General features: G+C 60.6%; 1 protein-coding gene across 1 annotated transcript; it reads right to left on the bottom strand.

Annotated features, from left to right (window-relative positions):
- Positions 1 to 682: 682 nt before the first annotated feature.
- On the bottom strand, positions 683 to 17421 carry PHLDB1 (pleckstrin homology like domain family B member 1). Its single transcript, XM_062508709.1, has 25 exons — positions 17190 to 17421; positions 16718 to 16841; positions 16479 to 16649; positions 14513 to 14638; positions 12076 to 13160; positions 11135 to 11377; positions 10924 to 11061; positions 10659 to 10796; positions 8704 to 8832; positions 7326 to 7481; positions 7096 to 7206; positions 6848 to 6937; positions 6208 to 6330; positions 5343 to 5480; positions 4706 to 4861; positions 4076 to 4243; positions 3654 to 3770; positions 3456 to 3549; positions 3202 to 3246; positions 2528 to 2819; positions 2329 to 2419; positions 2101 to 2247; positions 1743 to 1962; positions 1580 to 1665; positions 683 to 1324 (listed from the first exon to the last, which is right to left on the bottom strand). Exons 1-25 carry the CDS (start codon positions 17283 to 17285, stop codon positions 1184 to 1186), a joined length of 4425 nt encoding a protein of 1474 aa, XP_062364693.1. The 5' UTR covers positions 17286 to 17421; the 3' UTR covers positions 683 to 1183.
- Positions 17422 to 19121: the final 1700 nt, after the last annotated feature.

The following is a 19121-nucleotide window of genomic DNA, read 5'->3' as shown; positions in this document are numbered from 1 at the left end:
ACGCGCCCATTGGCGCGGCTGCCGGGGCCGGCCTCGCGCGCCAATCCCGCAGCGCTCTCGCGTCCATTGGGCCACGTCGGGGGAAGCCGGAAGCAGTCACGACCAGGAGCCGCGGCCCCATTGGCCGAGATCACCGGGGGCGGGGGCCGCGGGGGCCGGCCTGAGCGGGCGCGCGCTGGCTTGACGCGCGCGCCTGCGCACGCGCCCCACGGCAACCGAGCCACGTGCGCTCCCCCTTGCACCGCGTGCGCCCCCTGGCGGCCAGGAGGCGCCTCACGGCCCTGCCGCCACCAGACCGGGCCCTGTGGACCACAGCCCGGACTGCGTTCTCTCGGCTCGGCCCCGCTTTTGGCTTTACTCAGGTTCGGCACGGTTCCCGTAGACTCAGCCGGTCCCGGAGCATGCCCACACCCCTCCCTCTTCCGGGCTCCGCTCCTTCCCCTGGCCACTCCCCGTCACGATGTTCCAATGGTTTCAGGCTGGCGCTTCCCTCACCTCTCTGCGGTCCGCACAATGTCTCATGCACGATGCCGTGCCCTTCAGCTCACTCCCAGTGAGCTGCTGCTCAGTGCCCCAGCCCCTGCCCAGTGCCGTCCGTCCGTCCCCCCAGCCCAGGGACAGACTGCGGTCTGTCTGTAACGTGCTACCAGTTCAGAAGCAGCACAGAAGGGATAGCCTGGTTCACGAAATGTTTTATGACTGGGCAGTCCCCATCTGGCCCAAGGGGGACAACGATCCGAAATTACAAAAGGTTTACAAAGACACGTCCGAGTCTGCCACAGCGGAACATCCTGGCTGCACGGGGCCAGATGGTGGCACAGCCTCACCTCACTATGGCCATGACACTAAGTGTCAGCATCAGCTTCAAAATCAGCACCTCTCCAAGGCAGAGAGCTCAGGCCTCAGCTCTTTGGCAGCTTTTTACATTTCAGCACTTTGATATTGTTCCAATAAAGTTTGCTTTAAAAAAGTCAACATAAAAAAACTTACTCCCTTGCCTGAACAGGCAACGTTCAGTACCACCCAGCTGGGCCCAATGCAGGTCCATGACCTTGGTGTGGTGTGACCTTGTGTGCATGGCATGAGGCGGAGCAGGGACCATGGTCCCCTCAGGAGCTCCTCACCGGTTGGCATGCTCAGAGTCCATCCAGCTGGTGGATCTGGGGTGCACAGCACCCCCCTCTCAGTTCATGAACTGGGTATAGCCCTCTGCCCCCGTGACAATGACATCCATCCAGATGCGCATGGCCTCGGCTGATGGTGCTACCATGTAGTAGAGTCGGTCGTGGGTCTTGACACAGAAAGTGAGCGGAGGGTTTGGGCTCTGGAGAAGAGGATTAAATCAGCACTCTGTTCCCCTCTGAGCAGCAATAATCCCTTCCTTGTCTCCCCACAAAGCCCAGCACTGGGGTCCTGCCTTGGCACCCTGAAGCTGGCATCATCATGGGCCATGGACCATTCCAGGAGCATTCCTGGCATGCACTGCCTTACTCCCCCCTACCAGCGTGACAGAGAACAATGCAGAACAGGGAAACCCACAGAGGCTCCCACCAGAGCAATGGCAGTGCCCAGCTCTCACCTTTGCAGCACTGCGGAGGTGGTCATAGTAAACCTCTTCAATGGCTTGGAAGTAGATAACACCCTTCAGCTTTGTCTCATGTTTATCTGCCCAAGAGAGGGAACCGTTGTCGGCCGTGGGTGATGGCAAGGGGAGGGGAAGCAAGGCAAGCACAGGGACTCACCCATATAGTATGAGAGGGTGCGCTTCATGCGGTCAAAGACAAACCAACGCTTCTTCCAAGATTTGATCTTCCCACCCATCTTGACCAGATAGCCCTTGCACATCTTCTCTGTCAGGATGATGTGGTAGCAGGTGTCAACGCTGTGGCCCGAGGACTCGATGTGCAGCCGCAGGTTGAAATCCTCTTTGCGGATGGGGAGGTACCGTGTCAGGGGACGAGCCTGGAAAAGCAACACAACCCTGCAAAGCCCACCGATGGTGACAAGAGCCACGTCCCCTGCTTGAGCTGGGACATCAGTAGCAAGCTGGGTGTGCCTCCCTGTCCAGGCTGGGAGAGGGGGATGGCAGCCCCCTCACACCTGTGAGAAGTGCTTCTCCCGCAGTTTGACTTCCTTCTCCACCAGCTTCTGCCGCCGCACTGTCTCGTCCTGCAGTCGGCGTTCCAGCTGCTCCCGGTGCCAGCGCTCATCCTCCAGCGCCTGCTGACGCAGCTCCATTTCCCGCTCCTGCCAGCATGCACGGGCACTCAGCCCCAGAGACTGGAGACCTGCCTACCATCTAGCCATGGTGCTGGTGCCCCCACTCACCCTGGACTCCATCAACCGTGACTTCTCCTCATGTGCCTCCTTCAGCATCTTCTCCATCTCCTCAATCTTCCCTGTCTCCATCCCGCTGGCACTGCAAAACAGCCACAGCTACTGCCCCAGCAGGAAGGACCTTGAGCCAGCAGCATACCAGCAGAGCAGGCTGTCCCCTGGCTCCCATAGGAGCTGGCCCCAGGGTTACCTGGAGATGTTGTCAGGAGAGCAGGCAGAGTTGTTGCCGATGGAGATGCTGGTCTCCATGCTGTCTGAGCTCTCCAGGCTGAGTGTGTCATATGCATGGTCCAACTCCTCGGCCCGGGGCCCAGCACCATGGGGACGGTGGTGGTGGAGGATGGAGTGGTGCATGAGCCGGGGGAAGACAGTGGGGAAGGGGGGCTGCCCATGCAGGGCCTCCCACTGGGACTGCGCCTCAGCAGCTGCTTTCTGCTTCAGCTCTGCCAGCCGCCGTTTCTGCTCCTCAATCACCTGCCGACCTGTGCCACACGAAGACGACGTCAAGTTAAATGTGCCACATTCAGAACTGCAGCATGGTGAGCGAGGGGGTGGCACAGGGAGAACACACTACAGGCACTGCTAGAGCCATGAAAGCATGGTAGGGTCTGCTGTCAGAACTCTCTGGCAAGTACTGTCTGGAAAGGAGCAGGGAGGCACATGCGTCAGGACTGGCAGGAACAAGCTGAGGGAGAAGCATTAGTGGGTTAGGGATGCATAGGGTTGTCTCCAAGCAGATGTTGAGATGCACCTGGGGTCTTGGACTGGTCATGCCCCTCTTATGTATGGCAGAAGGTGCCAGCAAACAGCCATGCTGCTGCCTCTGGGCTGCTCTAGGCAGTCCAAGTCACCCCATATCTCTACCTGGTAGATTGCCTGGCTGCAAGGGCTCTGCTGGGAGCAGCTTGGCTGGAGATGGGCCATCAGGTAGAAGGGTCAGGAGGAAAGAGGCGGGGGGAAAGCAAGAAACCATGAGAGAGGCACCACATCCTGCCGGTGCACTGCTGCTGTTGCCACTCTCAGCCAGGCTTCCTTCTCCATTGCCCAAGTGGCAGCGGGGATAGAGTCTCCTGAAATCCCACCACCCCACAGAGCCAGGATGCAGAGCCAGAGCTCACCCTTCTGCTGCAGGGCCAGCTGGCGCTTGGTCTCGATATCCTGCAGTGTGGCCACCAGGCTGCGGGACAGGCTGCCTGCCGGGCTCGGGGGACCCTGGGCAGGATAGCAGGTGGTCAGCTGCAAGGATGGGGATGGAGGCTGGCACCAGGTATGTGTGAGCCATGGCCAGTGTGCCTGGGTCCCCCTGGCAGCCATACCTTGGGTGAGGGGCTACGCTCCAGCACGGAGAGGTTGAGCTGCGAGGACGAAGGGGTCCCACTCTTCATCCGAGGGGTGAGGACACCAGCACCACCCTCTGTTTTTGCACGATAGACCTGAGCACAGTGACAAGATGTGAGAGAAACATGGGGAAACTGCAGAAGTCCCCCTGGACAGATGGCTCCCCAGATCCTGCTCTGTGTTGGTGCCATCCTGGCAGGGATGCAGGCCTGGGAGGAGGCAGACATTGCCCACCCTAAGCCACAGGTCTGTTCTGCCTTTGCCTGCTGTGGCAGCCAGGACCCCAGCCCCAGCAGCACTCAGGGTACAGGGTCCACAGGAATGTCCCCACATTGCCCCACTTTTGCCACAACCAGTGGCCCCCAAAGCTTGAGCCGTGGCACCGGGGAGCCAGGATTACCTGGAGAGCCTTGTGAGAGGAGTGAGCTTTAGCTGGAAGTGGAGGAGGGGAAGAAGGAGGAGAGACAGAGGAAGAGGAAGTCTCAAAGCCAGCCATAACTTCCTGGTACCACTTCTCTAAATCAAGAGCCGGGAGACACACAGGGACTCCCAACGCCTGCTGCTCCATCTGGAGAGAGAGGCTGCATGAGAAAGGATGAAGGACAAATGCAGCAAGAGGGACAGATGCACAGAGAAGCGGTTGAAGTATCCCTGCCTATGCCTGCACCACTCCCCCAGAACTTAACATGCAGTTAAACCTGGGGATACTGTGCACTCCCTGGCTAAGTCCCAGCAGCCGTAGGAGCCATTTGGTGCTCAAGAGAATGTGAGAACTGATCAAGCACCAAGACCCCTTGCCCTGGGGGCAGTGGAGCAGCAGGAAGGGGAAGGGGTCTGCCCATGCAGGGCCTCCCACTCGGACTGTGCCTCAGCTGCTGCTTTCTGCTTCAGCTCTGCAGCCAAGGGTGCACGGACTGTCAAGAGGCCGAGCTTCTGGTCAGCTCCATCTGCAGCTCACCCCTTCCTGTGCATCTCCATCACCTCCCAGGGAGAGTGCAAGGGGCCAAAGGGAGGGAAACAGGGCACCAACCTCTGCAGAGACGAAGGGAGAAGGGAGAGATGGAAGAGGAGGAAGAGGAGGAGCGCAGCCTGAGGATGAAGGAGCCAGAGGGGTACAGCCCAGCAGGGAAGCAGCAGGGGTGTGAAGGCTGCCCAGGATACCCGAGAGTTGCTCAATGGTCACATACTGGGTAGAGAGAAGCAGATCAAACCAGGATAAGAGCTAGGGCAAGCAGGCACAGAGGAACGAGCAGGCAGCTCCAACCCCCATAGGAAGGTTCACTGTCCTGGGATGAAAATCTGTTAGTGCTGCAGGCACCCTGGTGCTGGGCACTGGGTCAGGCCTGCTCTGAATCCTCCTCGCTTGAGACAAGCAGCCAGGACTGCATCCAACAGACAAAGGGCCATCCCTCCCACTGCTGGGCACCCACTCTGCTCCCAAACCCTGCCACTACATCCAGAGCAGGCAAGAAGTGCACCCCAGCAAGGAGACTGGGCAGCTTGAGCCTCTGGTCCCCACTCAGCTGCAGCCAGACAAGTGTCCTGACCCCAGAGAGATGTGGGCTCCAAGCACCAGGACACACACAGAGACTGCACGTCTGCAGCTTCCTCACTGCCTGGGATGCAAAGCCAAGGGAGCAAACCCGAGCATGCTCTGGGGCAGGTACCTCGTTGGCTGTGGGAGCTACAGCAAGCAAGAAAGAGTGCTGAGCGGCAGCAGGGGCAGCAGCAGCAGCTTTAGCGTCCAGGCTGGGGCCAGGTGCATTACTGCAGAACCTGAAAACGTCAGACAGCCTCATGTACTCCTAGAAATCCACGGCAAGGGAGAAGGAGAAGAGTTAGACCCATGTGCTGGCATCATGGCACTGACTGCATAGTGAGAGCAAACCTCTCTGTGCATTCATGCCCCAACACTGCCTTCCCGGCCCTGCCCTGCTGCCCACGGTGTCCCCGGTGTGCAGCACTGTGCACCCTGGGGTGCTCAAGCTGGGCTGGGTGTGCTGGCACTCATCTTGCTCCAGCCTTCACTGCACCTTTGCTGAGTGCCTACAAGGGGCAGGGATGCCTCAGGGTCCTCCAGGGTCACTAGCCACAAATTCTCCCTAGTGTAACTGCACTGGATAAAGGCACCTCAAGCTGTGCTGAGTCAGCTTAAAATCCACTCCCTCATCCTTTCTGAACCAAACATGTCAAACCTGCTCTTATTTTGGGAAAGCCAGGCTAGCAGGACCCTACAGGATGCTGTCAGGAAGTGCCCAGCCAGATGGCAAGCAGTGAGCAAGGAGGAAGCCTGTGCCCCACACCACTGCACCAGGATTAAAACAGAGGGCAGCAGCAGGAACTGGGATGCCCAGTGGGCTCAGGAGAGCACCTGGAATCCGGGGCTGAGTGTTAATGAACACAGCTGACAGAGAGGTATATGATAATTGCTCCAGCCATGCTGCCTGAGGGTGACACCAGTCCACAAAAGCAGTCTCAGCCAAGGAGGGGTAAATGAGCAAGCACATGCAACTAGTCCCTCTAGTTAGTTACCTCTTGTGCCTTGGGGTAGGAGTAGGTGTCAGGAGAAGCTAAGGAGGCAGCTGCTGCTGGCAGGGGGCTCAGGGGCTTAGTTCCCTCCAACAGCTCATAGGGTTCTGAGATGTGGAGGGTCTCCTGTTGAAGGGTAAAGATCATGTAGGCAAGGTGGGCACAGATAGCAAGGTGGCAGCAGCAGGAGTCCCACTGCAGGCAGGCATGAGGGGACTCTGCCATCTTGTGCCTCTTAGCAGCAGCAGGGCAGGCAGCACCACAGCCCCTGAGGACATCATGGTTCTGGCTCCCCACTCAGAGCCACGAGCAGGGCAATGGGGCAACTCACTTCCACCTAAAAGTCCCCTGGACCAGCACCAAGACATCCCCATGCTTGCTCTCCAGCAAGGATGGAACCCTAGGAAGTCCTGTCCCATGCACTGCTCTGTTGCATCTCCCTTCCTCCCTCCCAACCTCTGCAGGAGGACTCTGCCAATGGAGAGACTTTGAGCAGTTGGAAGCACCTGCCTATGGTCAGAAGGTACTTGGGAATGCAGGAAATGCTGCAGAGCAAAGCTGGTGGTGCACAAGGCTCATCCTCAGTGACGACAGCAGCTTAAGAGAGCACCTCTAAACACCACAGCCTCCTCTACCCACATACCTCTCGGAGAGCTGAGGACATTTTAGGGAAGTTCCTGCCACCTGTGACGAGCTGGTATCGCCTCTCCAGAGACACGAGTTTCTCCTTCTCCTGCACATGGGGTGACAGGTCAGACGCAGCTGATGGTTACTCACACCCCATGGATGGTCACCCCTCAAGCTCATCCTGCCTGCCAGCAACCTGTCAAGAGCTGGCATGATCTTGTCCCCTGCCTAAGCACCCTCAGGACCACACAATCATGGCATTACCTTCTGCAGGAGCTGCAGGACGCTGCTCCGCTCCCTGGCCAGGCGCTCGGCTTCCTGGGCACTCTGAAGCCGAATCTGGGCAGCCTGGGCATCCAGGGCAGCCACACGCTCCTGGGGAGCAGGCAGCAGAGATTAGCTGGCTTCTGGTGAGCCATGGGATGCAGCCTGGCCATGCCAGACCCACGGGGCACAGCCTGGCCATGCTGGACCTGCTGCTCCTCCAACCCTACCTTCCTGCGGGCAATGCTGTGGTGGCACTCAGCCCGGCTCTGCAGGAGCTGCTGGCCTCGTGCCTCACGCTCCTCTTCCAGGTGGCTCTCTCGCTCCAGCTGCTGGAACTCCAGGTCCTCAAACAGCTTGGCCTCCGTCTCCAGTGCCTCTGCCTCCTTTGAACACACAAGAGCACTGTGAGTGAATCAGTGCCACTGGATGGGCACCTCTGCATCCTGCAGGCAAATCTCCCACAGCAAAACCTCCTGCCATGCCTCCACATCCTATTGGTGCTGGCCAGGAACAAGAGCTGGTGGCCAAGCCTATCCCGTGTGCCTGGTGTGGGCAGGCAGGCAGTTTTGCCTTCTGCTGGGCACCAGAAACAAGAGAGATACTGACAGGAGTGTCTGCTGTCAGAAGGTAGCAGTGGAGACACCCAGAACTGGCCAGGACAGAGCAGTGACCCCCATGAGATGAGCTTGCCACAGCCAGGGGCCTCATCAGCCCTTGGAGACCAGCTGCCCCTGCTGAACCACATATGGGCTGAAGCTGTGCCCTGACAGGTAGCAGAACACCATGTGCCAGCATAACCACCAACACACAACACTGTGTCACCAAGCCTACAGGTGGCAAAGCTCCAACAGGCAAGCAGCATGCTGGATAAACTCCTGTGTGTCCTTCCAGCCTTCATGCACTGACAGCATGTGGCAGCACTCAGCTCTGGGCCTGCCACTGCCACCCTGGCAGCCATTGTGCCATGCACCCCATGGGGATGTGCTTCACCCTGCTCCACGAGACAGGCAGCCAGTGACACAGCACTGATGTGGTGGCTCCTGAGGGCTTCTGCACACAGAGACCACTCCATCACCCCCCTGCCCGCTATACACCAGGCCCTCATCCAGAATGCAAGTGCCTGGCCGGAGCAGGCTGTGGCAATGTGGGTTTATCTGGGAAGGAACTAGCCATGGGCTGGGGAAAGTCAAGCACTTCCGGAAAACACCAGACAATAGGAAAAATGCTGAGGACTAGCAGTAACATAGATCAACATCACTGTGTAAATAAACATTCTCAGGAAATAGCTGGAGGCAGCCAGATGAGGGTGCAGCAGCCCCCAAGACTCCCCAGCCTGCCCTCCTTTGCAGGGCAGGGTCCATGCTCGTGCCCTGCCCGGTCCCGAGGAGCTCTGCCGAGCCGGTCCCGAGGAGCTCTGCCGAGCCGGTCCCACGCCCCGGGCCCGGGCGAGAGGCAAGCTTACCAGGACGATGGTGCCCGGTGCCAGCTGCCTCCAGCCCGGGTGCGACGCTCCCAGTGCAGCCCCGGCTGGCAGGGAAGAGCTGGCCTAAGCTGGAGCGGAGGGAGGTGGGCCATGGTCCAGGAGGGGTGGGGGGAGACACTGACCCTTCGCATCTGCTCCTGCAATTGCTCCCGCATTGACTCGGGGCACTTATCAAGGTGGCTCTTCGACTCATGGTAAAGCGCCTGGAGTTGCTCTAGCTCCTTCCTTTCAGCATCAACCTTTGCCCTTTCCTGAATCAGGGGAGAACAAGACAAAACAAAAAAGAAGGAAAAGGGGAAAAAAAAAAGAAAGAAGAGAGAAAACACACTTCTCAAATAGGTGCCATGCAGAAGCTGTGTTAGAGAGGGACTCAGCTGGAGACAGAGCGGGGGTCAGGAGGAGCAACCTGGCAGCTACAGGGGGATGGAGAGATCAAGAGACACAGAAGCCAGGACCTAGCAGTGTCAGAGGGGTTACAGCCAAGCCTTGACCTCAGCTTTGTGTTTCCAAAAACAAACTTGCAAAAAGATCAATGCTGACAGCATGGTTCAAGTCATCCCAATCCTGCGCACAGCTGTGTCACAATAACCACAAACTGGCTTTGTTAACTGCTGCCAGTTAGGAACTGCAGGTCCTGAATGCAGCCTGAGGGTATGGACCACCTTCATGCATTAGAAGGAGAGGGTTGCCCATGGGGCAGCAGTGAAAACAGGAGTCTGTGGTTCAGCAAGAGATGCTCAGGCTATGATGAGTCACCAGCAGAGCAGACACTTATTCCTGGGCCTGGGATGAGGGGCCTGGCCACAGGAGCAGTAAAAATGGGGCCAGGTACATGGGACTGGCATAGGGGAACCACCTCCCACAGGTCTGGCAGCACCATTTGGGGGCTTGGCACTGAGAAATGCTTGCAGCAAGGAACCCTGTGCTCCACACAGAGATAGGACATCATGAAAATGGCTATGAGGGGACATGCTGGCAGGGAGGCAAGTCTGGCAAATGCAGAAGCCCTTGGAGAGGAACTGTGGATTTCCAGGGGGGCTCCTGGACGTGCAGAGATGTCAGAGGTGATAGCGGAGTTCAGAGCAGGCACTGTTAGTGCAGGTAGTGCAGATAGGTTAGGAAACTGGGTGGTTAGGTCAGCAGAGAGGCTGGGAGAGGGCTTTCCCTGCGCTCCTCTCCTAGCTCTGCATGAGGCTGTCCCTGGCTACAGAAGATGCCTACAAAAGGATGGAAGACCAAAACCAGAACAAAACCCCCAAATGGCCACTCTGTCAGGTCACAGGCACCCCGACAGCCCTGGCACCCACAGCCATGGGGCTGGCCAGACCTGAGGGATGCTGATACCCCAACACCGTGGCACAGAGCTGCTGGTGGGACCTTGGCATAGGCTACACAAGGATGATGCCCTCAGGCGACAGGGAACTGGATCCCAGCAGCTCTCCAAGGCCATGCCACACTGCCTGCAAGACGGTGGGATAGCCAGCAACCAGCAGCTGGGACAAACATGCCACACACACAGCGTCATGGGTGCCTTCAGACCATAAGTGCACCACAGACAACATCAGGTGGAAGGGGGCCAGGGACCCCCTCCTAAAGCCACCAAGTTAAACACCTGCAGTGGTTTCCCAGCCACCTCTAGCAAGCTGAACACTACAGCAACAGCTGCCATCACACATGAAAGTGCAGCAGAGTGAGGTGACTTGCTGCAAGACGCAGTTCCCTGGCAAGGGCAGGTAATGGGGAGTGCCAAGGCCTCTGCTTCAGCACTGCCCACTGCAGGCAGCAGCCATCACACCACAGTCTCCCTGCCAGAGCAACAGGCAGCAGCCAAAATGCTTCCTGAGCATTGGCCATGCTCTCCTCCAGCAGGGCTGTTTGACCAAGCCCAGGCAGACAGATCACTCACAACACAAACCCCAGGGGCTGCTCCCCAAAGCCTCTGGAGAGCCCCAGGTCTGGAGAGCGTGTCCGCAGGGGAATGCTGCAGCATGAGGCATTGCAGCCTTACAGCCATACCTGGCTGTGAGTGCCAGGTATGGCACAGCTGGTGACAATGGGGATCTGTGGCTGGGGTCACCTTGTCCCGCTCCTTGCGGATGCTGGCGTCCAGGCTGGAGAGCTTTTCCTGCAGCTGCTGCACTGCTTCCTGCTCCTGCCGCAGCCGCAGCACCTCTGATTCCCGCTCACCCTGCAGCAGTGCCCGCTCCATCTCTGCCTGGACAGGCAAAGCAATTGTCAGCACTGCTGCTCCAGCTGGATCTAGCTCATACCTTTAGGATTCAGTGCTGACTGGTGAGGGCAGCAAGCAGCAGGGGACTCAGCAGTGTCCCCTGACCCCTCACCTCTCGCGATGTCTCCTGCAGCTGCTGCTCCAGCTCCTTGACACGGCCCTTCAGCTGGTCCAGGCATCCGAGGACACTGGCACGCTCCTCCTCCAGCCGCTGTGCCTCCTTGGCCCGGGGGCCTGTCAGCTTCTCGTGCTGTGGAGAGGGCTGATTGGCACGGCTCAGTGCAGCATGACATGGTAACAGAACAGCACAACTGTCCCCTTACCTCGTGGTGGGTACTCTCAGTGCTGCTGCACTCCTCCTTCAGGTTCTCCTCATCCGACCTCTCCAGGCTCTGCCTCTGCTGCAGCTCTTCGACAGCATGGTCCAGGGCCATGGCACCCCTGGGCACCCACTGACCGGCATCTGTGTCACCAGCCAGGAGCCTGCGCACATCACCTGGCTCCATGCCATCTGTCTTGGTGTACTCAGCACAGAGGTTCAGGATGGTCTCCAGACGCTGCCGCTCCTGTTAGGAAGAATGGTCCCCATGCAGCACGTGCGGTGGCAGGAGCAGACAGAACACTGTGCCAATGGTGGCCACCAGAATATGGGCCAGCACACTGGCATGGGCAGGCAACATTACAAAGTACAATGCAGCCAGCTCGACCCCACACCAGAGCCAGGCACACGATGTGCCGGGAGCTTGAGACACACTAATTACAGGCAGCAGTGCCGGCTGCCGAGCGCCTCCGCTATTTCCAGGCAGTGACTCAGGCTGCCTGCGCCAGGCGTGAGTCAGGGCTGAGCAAACACGGCCTGGCGGCTTGGCCTGCAGGATTGGCAGAGACACAGCAAACCTCATCCAGCCAGATGCCAGTTCCATTAAAACTCCATCAGCCCTAAATATAGATGCAATGTCCACAGAGCCGTGGCACCACCACCAGCAGATGGGCCCGGGCAGGGATGAGCAAGATGTGGAGAATTTTGCAAAGGCAGGGCACCACCTTTTTGCCAGTAGCCCTGGGGCCATGCCAGCCCCACCAACTTCCACAGGCTGCTGCAACTTGGAGGCTTTGTATTCCCGGAGAGCTGCTGAGCAGCAGCCTGGCAGCTGTGGCAGATCCCCAAGAGGCAAAGGCCAAGTTTTAAAGCAGCAAACGACAACAGGTATTTGCAGAGGGTGTCCCACAGTAAAACGTATCCCCTCCCAGCCCCAAGGCTCACCAGGCGCTCCATCTCCTGCTCCCGAACCCGCTCCTGCCGCTGCCGCCGATGGTACTCCAGCAATTCATCCTCATTGTCACTGATTTCAGTGATGCTGTTCTTGCGCTCCCGTGACACCGCTGGCAGCCGTGGGTCCCCCAAAGGCTTCCTGGGGGAGTGGGGGCTCTGCCGGGGCGAGGGTACAGCTGGGGAGCCCAGACCATATGTTGGGCTCAGGCAAGTACCGAAACTGGGACGGCGTACGGGGTTCTCTGCCAGCATTGGGGGTGAGGGACCCCCAGCATCTTTCAACTCTTCTGGGCCCTTGCGCCTGGCACGGGGACTGCCAGGTACTTCCCTGCTCAGCCGGGGCTGTGGGGAGGGGGTGTCAAGGGCCACCCGGGGGCTGGCAGCCCGGCGTGACAAGGAGGGACTCAGGGGAGGCAGCTCCCGCATGCTCTCTATGTTCCTCCGGGCCACCCGTGGGCTCTCAGGGGGCTGCAACCGGGCCTCTGGGACTGCCTTGCTGGCTGGCTGCCGGCTGGGTGCCAGAGAGTCCCGTGGCTCCCGGAAGGGACTGGGGGGCCGCTCCTGCAGGGCCACACGCGGCCGCGGCACCGCCCTGGGCGTCAGCCGGGGGCTGCCCACCCGGTGGTCCCCGATCCTGTCAGCTGGCCAAGGCTCACTAGAACCCCCAGCAGGCAGAGTGGGTGGCTGGACAGTGTGGTTGTAGCTGGAAGAGCGAAGTGGGAGGGGGGGCGGCACAGCTGGGCCCTGCTCTTGGCTGCTGAGTGAGGGGCTGGTGTAGCTACTGCTGCTGGCTGGGGAGGAGAGGGGAGAGAAGTTCTCATAGCTGGAGCCCCCTGAGGTGGCCCCAGGGCTGGGTGGAGGGGACAAGAGGCAGCGTCCACCCCCATTCACCACAGGGGAGAGGGGGGATCGGCCACAGGCAGGTGGCTTCTGGATGCCCGGGGATGCTGATTCCTCCAGCACCAGTGAGTCCATGATGTCCTGCAGGTCCTTCTCAATGGAGCTGACAAGGGAGCTGTGGCTGTGACACCCACGCTCTGACAGCTGGCGGCCACCATTCACCAGGGCCTCGGATTCTGCAGGGAAACAAAGGAGCAGGCATCAGTGTGGTGTGACTCTGCCGCAGCCCCTGCCTGGGCTGGGTTCTACAGGGCAGCCTGGCATCATTCTTCTACGCAGCCTTGCAGTCAGAGCTGGGTTGCAGCCCCTCTTTGCTACACCCCGAGCTGCCTGCACCCTGCTGCCACCCTTTCCCACTCGAGCAGGGGAGCCGGGACCGTGAGGAGGCTGGAATCCCTCTAACCCCATCACCCAGGAGACAGAAACCTGAGAGGACAGCCCAGCCGCCCTTCCCTTCATTGCAGCTCCCTGCTCCACTCCCTGGAGAGCAGCTGCCTGCACCACTCACTGGCACCCACCACTCGCCCCCTGCACACTCTGGCTTCCCAGCAAGGGGTCAGAGATGCAATAGCCAAAAGCTGCTGACCTGCAGTGCGTCTGGACCCGCCACCATGTTGCCCACAGCCTCCCCACACCGCGGCCAGGGTGCCCCTGCCTGGCTTGCCCCGTCCTGCGCAGCACGGATGTGCCTGTCACTCAGGGGACTAGCGAATCACAGCAGGCGCGCAGTCCAGCCAGGACAGCGTGCCACCCAGGCTGCGTCACCCCCTGGCACCCAGCAATTCCCCCATGGCAGCCCGCACTGCCTTCATGCCTGGAAAAATGTGCTGTGGCCCTGTCAGCGTGATCCCACCCAGTCCAGGGCAGAGAGTGAGCATGCAGGGTCCACACGGGATGTTGCATGGTTGCATGATGCTCCTTGGCCACAGCACCTCCCCATGTCCCTCCTCCCGTCCCCCAGTTGCAGGCATGCTGCCTTCCCAACACACACGTGGCATGGGAAGGCAGCCAAGCTCCTCTCCCCGTGCCAGGGTGTGCTGGTTGGGGCAGGGATAAGGGCTACCAGCCCAGGAGATTCGGACATCCCTGGGAACTGGGCACAGTACTGGCTCCTGGCCCATTGCCCCACGGACAGGCAGACACAGCAAGATAAGCTCATGAGATGAAGGACAGCAGCCAGAAGAATGGCCTTCACAGCCACAGCACATAAACACCCGCTTTCAGCAGCTGGGGGGGCTCTGACGGGCGATGGCTCTGCCATGGCCAGGCTGGGCAGAAGTGAAAGCGGTGCCTCAGTGCCCCCACAGTCAACCTCTCCGAGGCAATACTAATCATTAACAAATACCAGTGCAGCTGCCATACCATGCTGAGCAGATGGATGGCACACTGCATCTGGGTGTGTTCCCCAGTCCCGAAGGCAACAGGACAGGGCTGGGAGAGCACTGGGCACTGGGAAGGCTGATGGCATGGGTCAGGGAGTACCTCAGCATCTGACCTGCCCCACCTGGGACAAGAGGAGGTTACCTACTTCCTGGTAGCCCATAGAGAGCCGATGGACTTCTGCTTCCTGCTGGGATCATGCTCTTAATCCACTTGGCCTCAGCAGGGTGGTTGAAGCGGAGGAAGGTGGCCTGGCCCAGACAGATGGTGCACCCTTGGGAGAGAGGAGAGAGGATTCAGCTGCCAGCCAGCAGTATCAGAGTGGTGCTGGAGAATGCAGGGAGGCAGTCAGGCATTGCTGGCCCTCGGGAAGGGAGCGGGCTCCTGCTGTCAGCAGAGGCTTAGGGGGAGGCTGAAATCCAGGTCACTCTACAGCAGCTGCTGGCAGGGCATCTCAGGCGCAGGCACAGCTGGGGTCCCCACCGGGGGCGCGGGGGAGCTGGCAGCACTCCAGGGCTTGTGTGGCTGCCAGCTGCAGACAAGACAGCTCCTGTCCCTGCTTGCAAAGCATCTCTTCTTGGCCCAAAGCAGCATCCCTCTGGGGACGAGGCCGCCGAGCAGCCCCGAGGAGAAAGGCACCTCGGGAAGGGGAGCGGTGCCGTGGGCGCTCGCTCGTCGGTTCACCTGCTGCCCGTGGTGCTGGGGAGGCATGTGCTGGCAGCGGCGAGCATCAGGCGGCGGGAGGGCGGGTTGCTGCCGACACACCCCACTTTGAAGAGCCTGCCAGGGCGCTGGGGAGAGGCTCGCTCCGTACCAACAGCCACTGCTGAAAATCCCTCGCCGGAGGGGACGTGCTTTTTGGAGCACCCGTCAGCCCAGCTCGAAGCAAGGTGAGCGAGAGGCAGTATAGACTAACTTCCAGCGCCGCCGCGGGGGCCCTGTCTGAGCACCAGCCCGGGACAGAGTCCTGCTAAGCCCGGCTCAAACGAGCGCATCCCGCCTGCCGGAGAGCAGAGCCGACGCCCAGCCTGGCAACGGCTGTCCCGGAGAGAAGCATCACTGCCCTGTGCCTTCCCCACGTGCCCGCACCAGTGGAGCCACAGGTCACTCCGGCAAAGCGAGTAACCCCCAAACTACACCACGAACGTCGGCCTGACAGCCCCGCAGTTCGTCCCGCTGTGGCCTTGCCCAGATGCTGTCCCCGCTCTGCCGTGTCCCAGCCTGCTCTCAGGGACAGGAGGATGGGCGGTTCGGCGGATCCCTGCCGCACCCCGCAGCCTACCATGGCCCTCGTTGCCATCGCGGGACCAGCGGGACCCGGCAGGAATCCGCGGGCCGTCGTGCCGGAGCCTTCTCCGGTGGCCACGTGGCTCCCATTGTCCCCCGCGGGGCCGCCCGCGGCAGCGCCCACGCGGATGGGTCCCCCCTTCCCGGGAGGGACGGGGACCGGCGCGGCGGTCCCGCAGTGCCCCCGCCTGCGGGAGGCACGGTGGCTCCGTGGCCGGCGGAGGAACAGGAGCGAACCCCCAGCCCGGCGCGGACACGCGTGGTCCGCAGACCCGCACTCACCTCGTCGCCGCCGCCGCCGCCGCCGCCGCCCGGGCAGCGCCGCACCGCCCCCGGGGAGGGGCGCGGGGCCGGGCCTCGCCCGCCCCGCCCGAGGGTCCTCCCCGGGAAGCGAGACACGAGCGGTGGCGGGGCGGGGATGGCGTGGGGAGGGCCTGAGGCTTTGTCCACGCTCCCTGGGAGCGGCCATGGCGGGCGGCCGCGTCCAAGCCCTGTAGCCACGCAGGCAGACCAGCAGTGTCCCGACAGCCACTCGTCGGGACGACACCCAAGGTGTTTTCCTCTGTCATCTCCCTTCCCAAAGTGGACTCAGCACGTCCGCTGTTCTTCAAGGCCCGCCCGGGTCTCTCCCTTCCCACTCACTTGACACACACAGCAAAGCCAGCTCTCAAACTGTGCCAGGACCTGGTAGGTTCCCACCGCAGAGCACAATGACCTGGTGTATGCCAGCTGGGAGATGCAGTTATAGGATGGCTCCTCAAACACCCCAATATTCGACGGCACAATTCTAAGGGCAAAGGCTCCAGTGAACCACAGCCTGTTCCTACCTTGGGTGAGGTGCATGGGTCGCTGGAGTGGCACACCGTCGATGGCACAGGCGTTGCCACAGGGGTGCAGGGTGAGCGTCCCTTGCACGTTCTCGATGTAGCAGTGCTGGGGCGCCAGCCCAGGGCCCTGCAGGACGATGTCTGTCGCAGCTGTGCCAATCGTGGTCCTCCCTGCCATCAGAGAGGGCGTCTCAGCATCTCTGTCGCCAGCACACCCATGGAGACCCCCTGGCACTCACCTTCCTCCAGGGGCAGGAGTGTGATGGCAGTGCTGAGGCGACCACTGCCCAGGCTCACCAAATGTGGCTTCTCTGTCTGCACTTTCAGCCCCTTGCCCATGTCAATCAGGTCCAGGGAGCTGCTCTGTAGGAGGAGAGGGAGGGATGATCATAGCTCCCGCAGCTGCAGCCCGCTCCTCTGCACTGTCCACCTGGCTGAGCTGCTCCAAAATGGCCACACAGCCAGGCTTAATGACCAGGCACAGCCACATGCCAGCAGCACTGTCCAGCAGCAAGACACAGGAGAGGAGGGCTCTCCTGCCTGTGCTACCTATCCCGGGAATCAGAGGCAAGCTGCCGCGGGAGCTGGAGATCCACGGGGCTTGGGCTGCATCTAAGAGGATCTGAGCTGCCAGCTGCTTGGCTCAATGGGCTTTGCTGAGGATCCCATAATAGGATTGGCTGAAAGTGAGGAGTGGTCCTGTGTGCTCACCTGGATGACAGTCTGGACTCTGTGGGTTGGGCTGGTGGGGGTCCTGCCAGATGCCTCCATGGTGCCTTCTTGGAGACGTTGGTTTGTACTGGACATGGGCTACCAGAAAAAACAGAATGGCAGTGCGAGTGACCCCACTGGGCATGGCCTTTATGTATTTTTCCTGCACATTCCGGACAGCAGTCTGAGCACAAACCCTGCCCATTCAAAACTAGCATTTGCCACAAAGAGGATTAATGTCCTGAGCTCCTGTCTTCATCATGTCAGCAGCTGCCTGAAGCCAGTGAGCATCCCTGCCTGCTAAGGCACACATCCCCATCCACCCAGGGAGACCCATGTGCCAGGCATCAGGACAAGACACAGTCCCAGAAGGAAAACTACACATGGGCTCAGTTTTGAGGGCATGGTGTTGGACATGAATGCTTTAAATGCCAAGAGCTGTGGGCAGCCAGACTCCAATGGCTGTCAATGGAAAAGCACACACAAGCACAGGTTCTGACTGTCCCCATCGACGCTTGCCTGCCACACATGGCACACCAGGGCACCCCTGTGCATGCCACCAGTGCCCAGCTCTGGCACCCAAGCACACGCCTCCGCTCCCATGCAGTCCAGCACAGTCCATAGTGCAGAAGCCCAGCTGAGCGTTTCGTATCCCTGCCCATGTGGCCCACAGACCCTTGGCCGGCAGGCAGGGCCACCACCCATGGAGCAGCCATGCTGCCACACGTTCTCTGCGTTGAGTGGGAGGCAACTCGAGGAGGAACAATTTTGGTCACCCAGCACTCACGCCATGTCGGGATGCTCAGGGATCTAAATTTACCGTCTGCTGCTCCCCACGTCCCTCCCTTCCGCCCTGGACTAGCTGACTGGGGCTTAACCCTTCCCGGGTAGCGTAGATAGGAAGTGCTCCGTCGCCGTTCGGAGATGCCAGTCCCGGGGCCGCCAGGAGGAGCCCCGGGCTCGGCTCTCGCCAGCATCGACCACTGTCCCGCTAGCCCCCGGAGGGACCCCCCCCCGCTCAGCCAGCACTGGGCTCAGTTGCGGGGGCGAGTGAACAGCTATTACGCACTGTGGAAAAAATGAAACGCTGGAAAACACCAAGCGTGGGATCCAGGACTGGGATGAAACCCGGGTGTCTCCTGCAACACCAGGACTGGTCGCCCCACAGCAAGGACTCCGTGGGGACCACAGCCACACCACAAGGGTTGGGGACAGCTCGGCTGGGGCAAGGGGGGGCGTAGAGATAAGGTATCCCGAGAGCAGTTCATGAGTGTTCACCAACTGCCAAGGCAGGAAGGAGCCCTGCTCTCACTTACCTGCCACCTGGTCCTGGTGCCAAGCGGGACCCTCCGCGGCAGGGTGCCCATGTTCCCCAGGCACTGAGGTGCTGCGCTTCCCAGCATCTGGAGACCCCGCAGCCCAGCCGAGCCCCTGCCCCTCACTTACACCTACGTCCAGTCACAATGTTCAGGAAGGAGGAAAAGCCAGGAGGAGCCAGGCTGCTGCATAGGAAGGGAGCGGGGCCAGGGTGGGATGCTGTGCTGGTGTTAACTCCTTCCCAGCACAGCTGTACTAGTGAGACCGGGTGAGAACCATGGAGGACCCCCATCCCGGCCACCTGGGGGACTGTCTCCAATTCCACCCACCTCCTGCTGCCCAAACTCTCCACCCAGCACCCTGCACTCCACAAGCAGCCCTGCCTGCCCATGAGCTGGAGGGAAACCCTGGCATTCCACCACTTCCCAGTGCACCCAGTCCCGTAACACTGCCCTCCAACAGAGCCCCTCACCTGTCTCGTCAACACACTGGGACCGCCTGCGTCAGCCCACCCTGTCCTGCCGGGGATGCAGCCCCTCTCCAGCCGGCTCTGCTGTAGGAATGCAGGGTGGGAGCGCGGCCGCCCCAGCCGGCGCCCCACTGCTCGCACAGACA

This window comes from Cinclus cinclus, chromosome 25 (assembly GCF_963662255.1).
Source record: "Cinclus cinclus chromosome 25, bCinCin1.1, whole genome shotgun sequence".
Lineage (NCBI taxonomy): Eukaryota > Metazoa > Chordata > Aves > Passeriformes > Cinclidae > Cinclus > Cinclus cinclus.
Note: the sequence above shows the minus strand (reverse complement) of the source record. Positions and strands in the feature narration are given on the sequence as shown.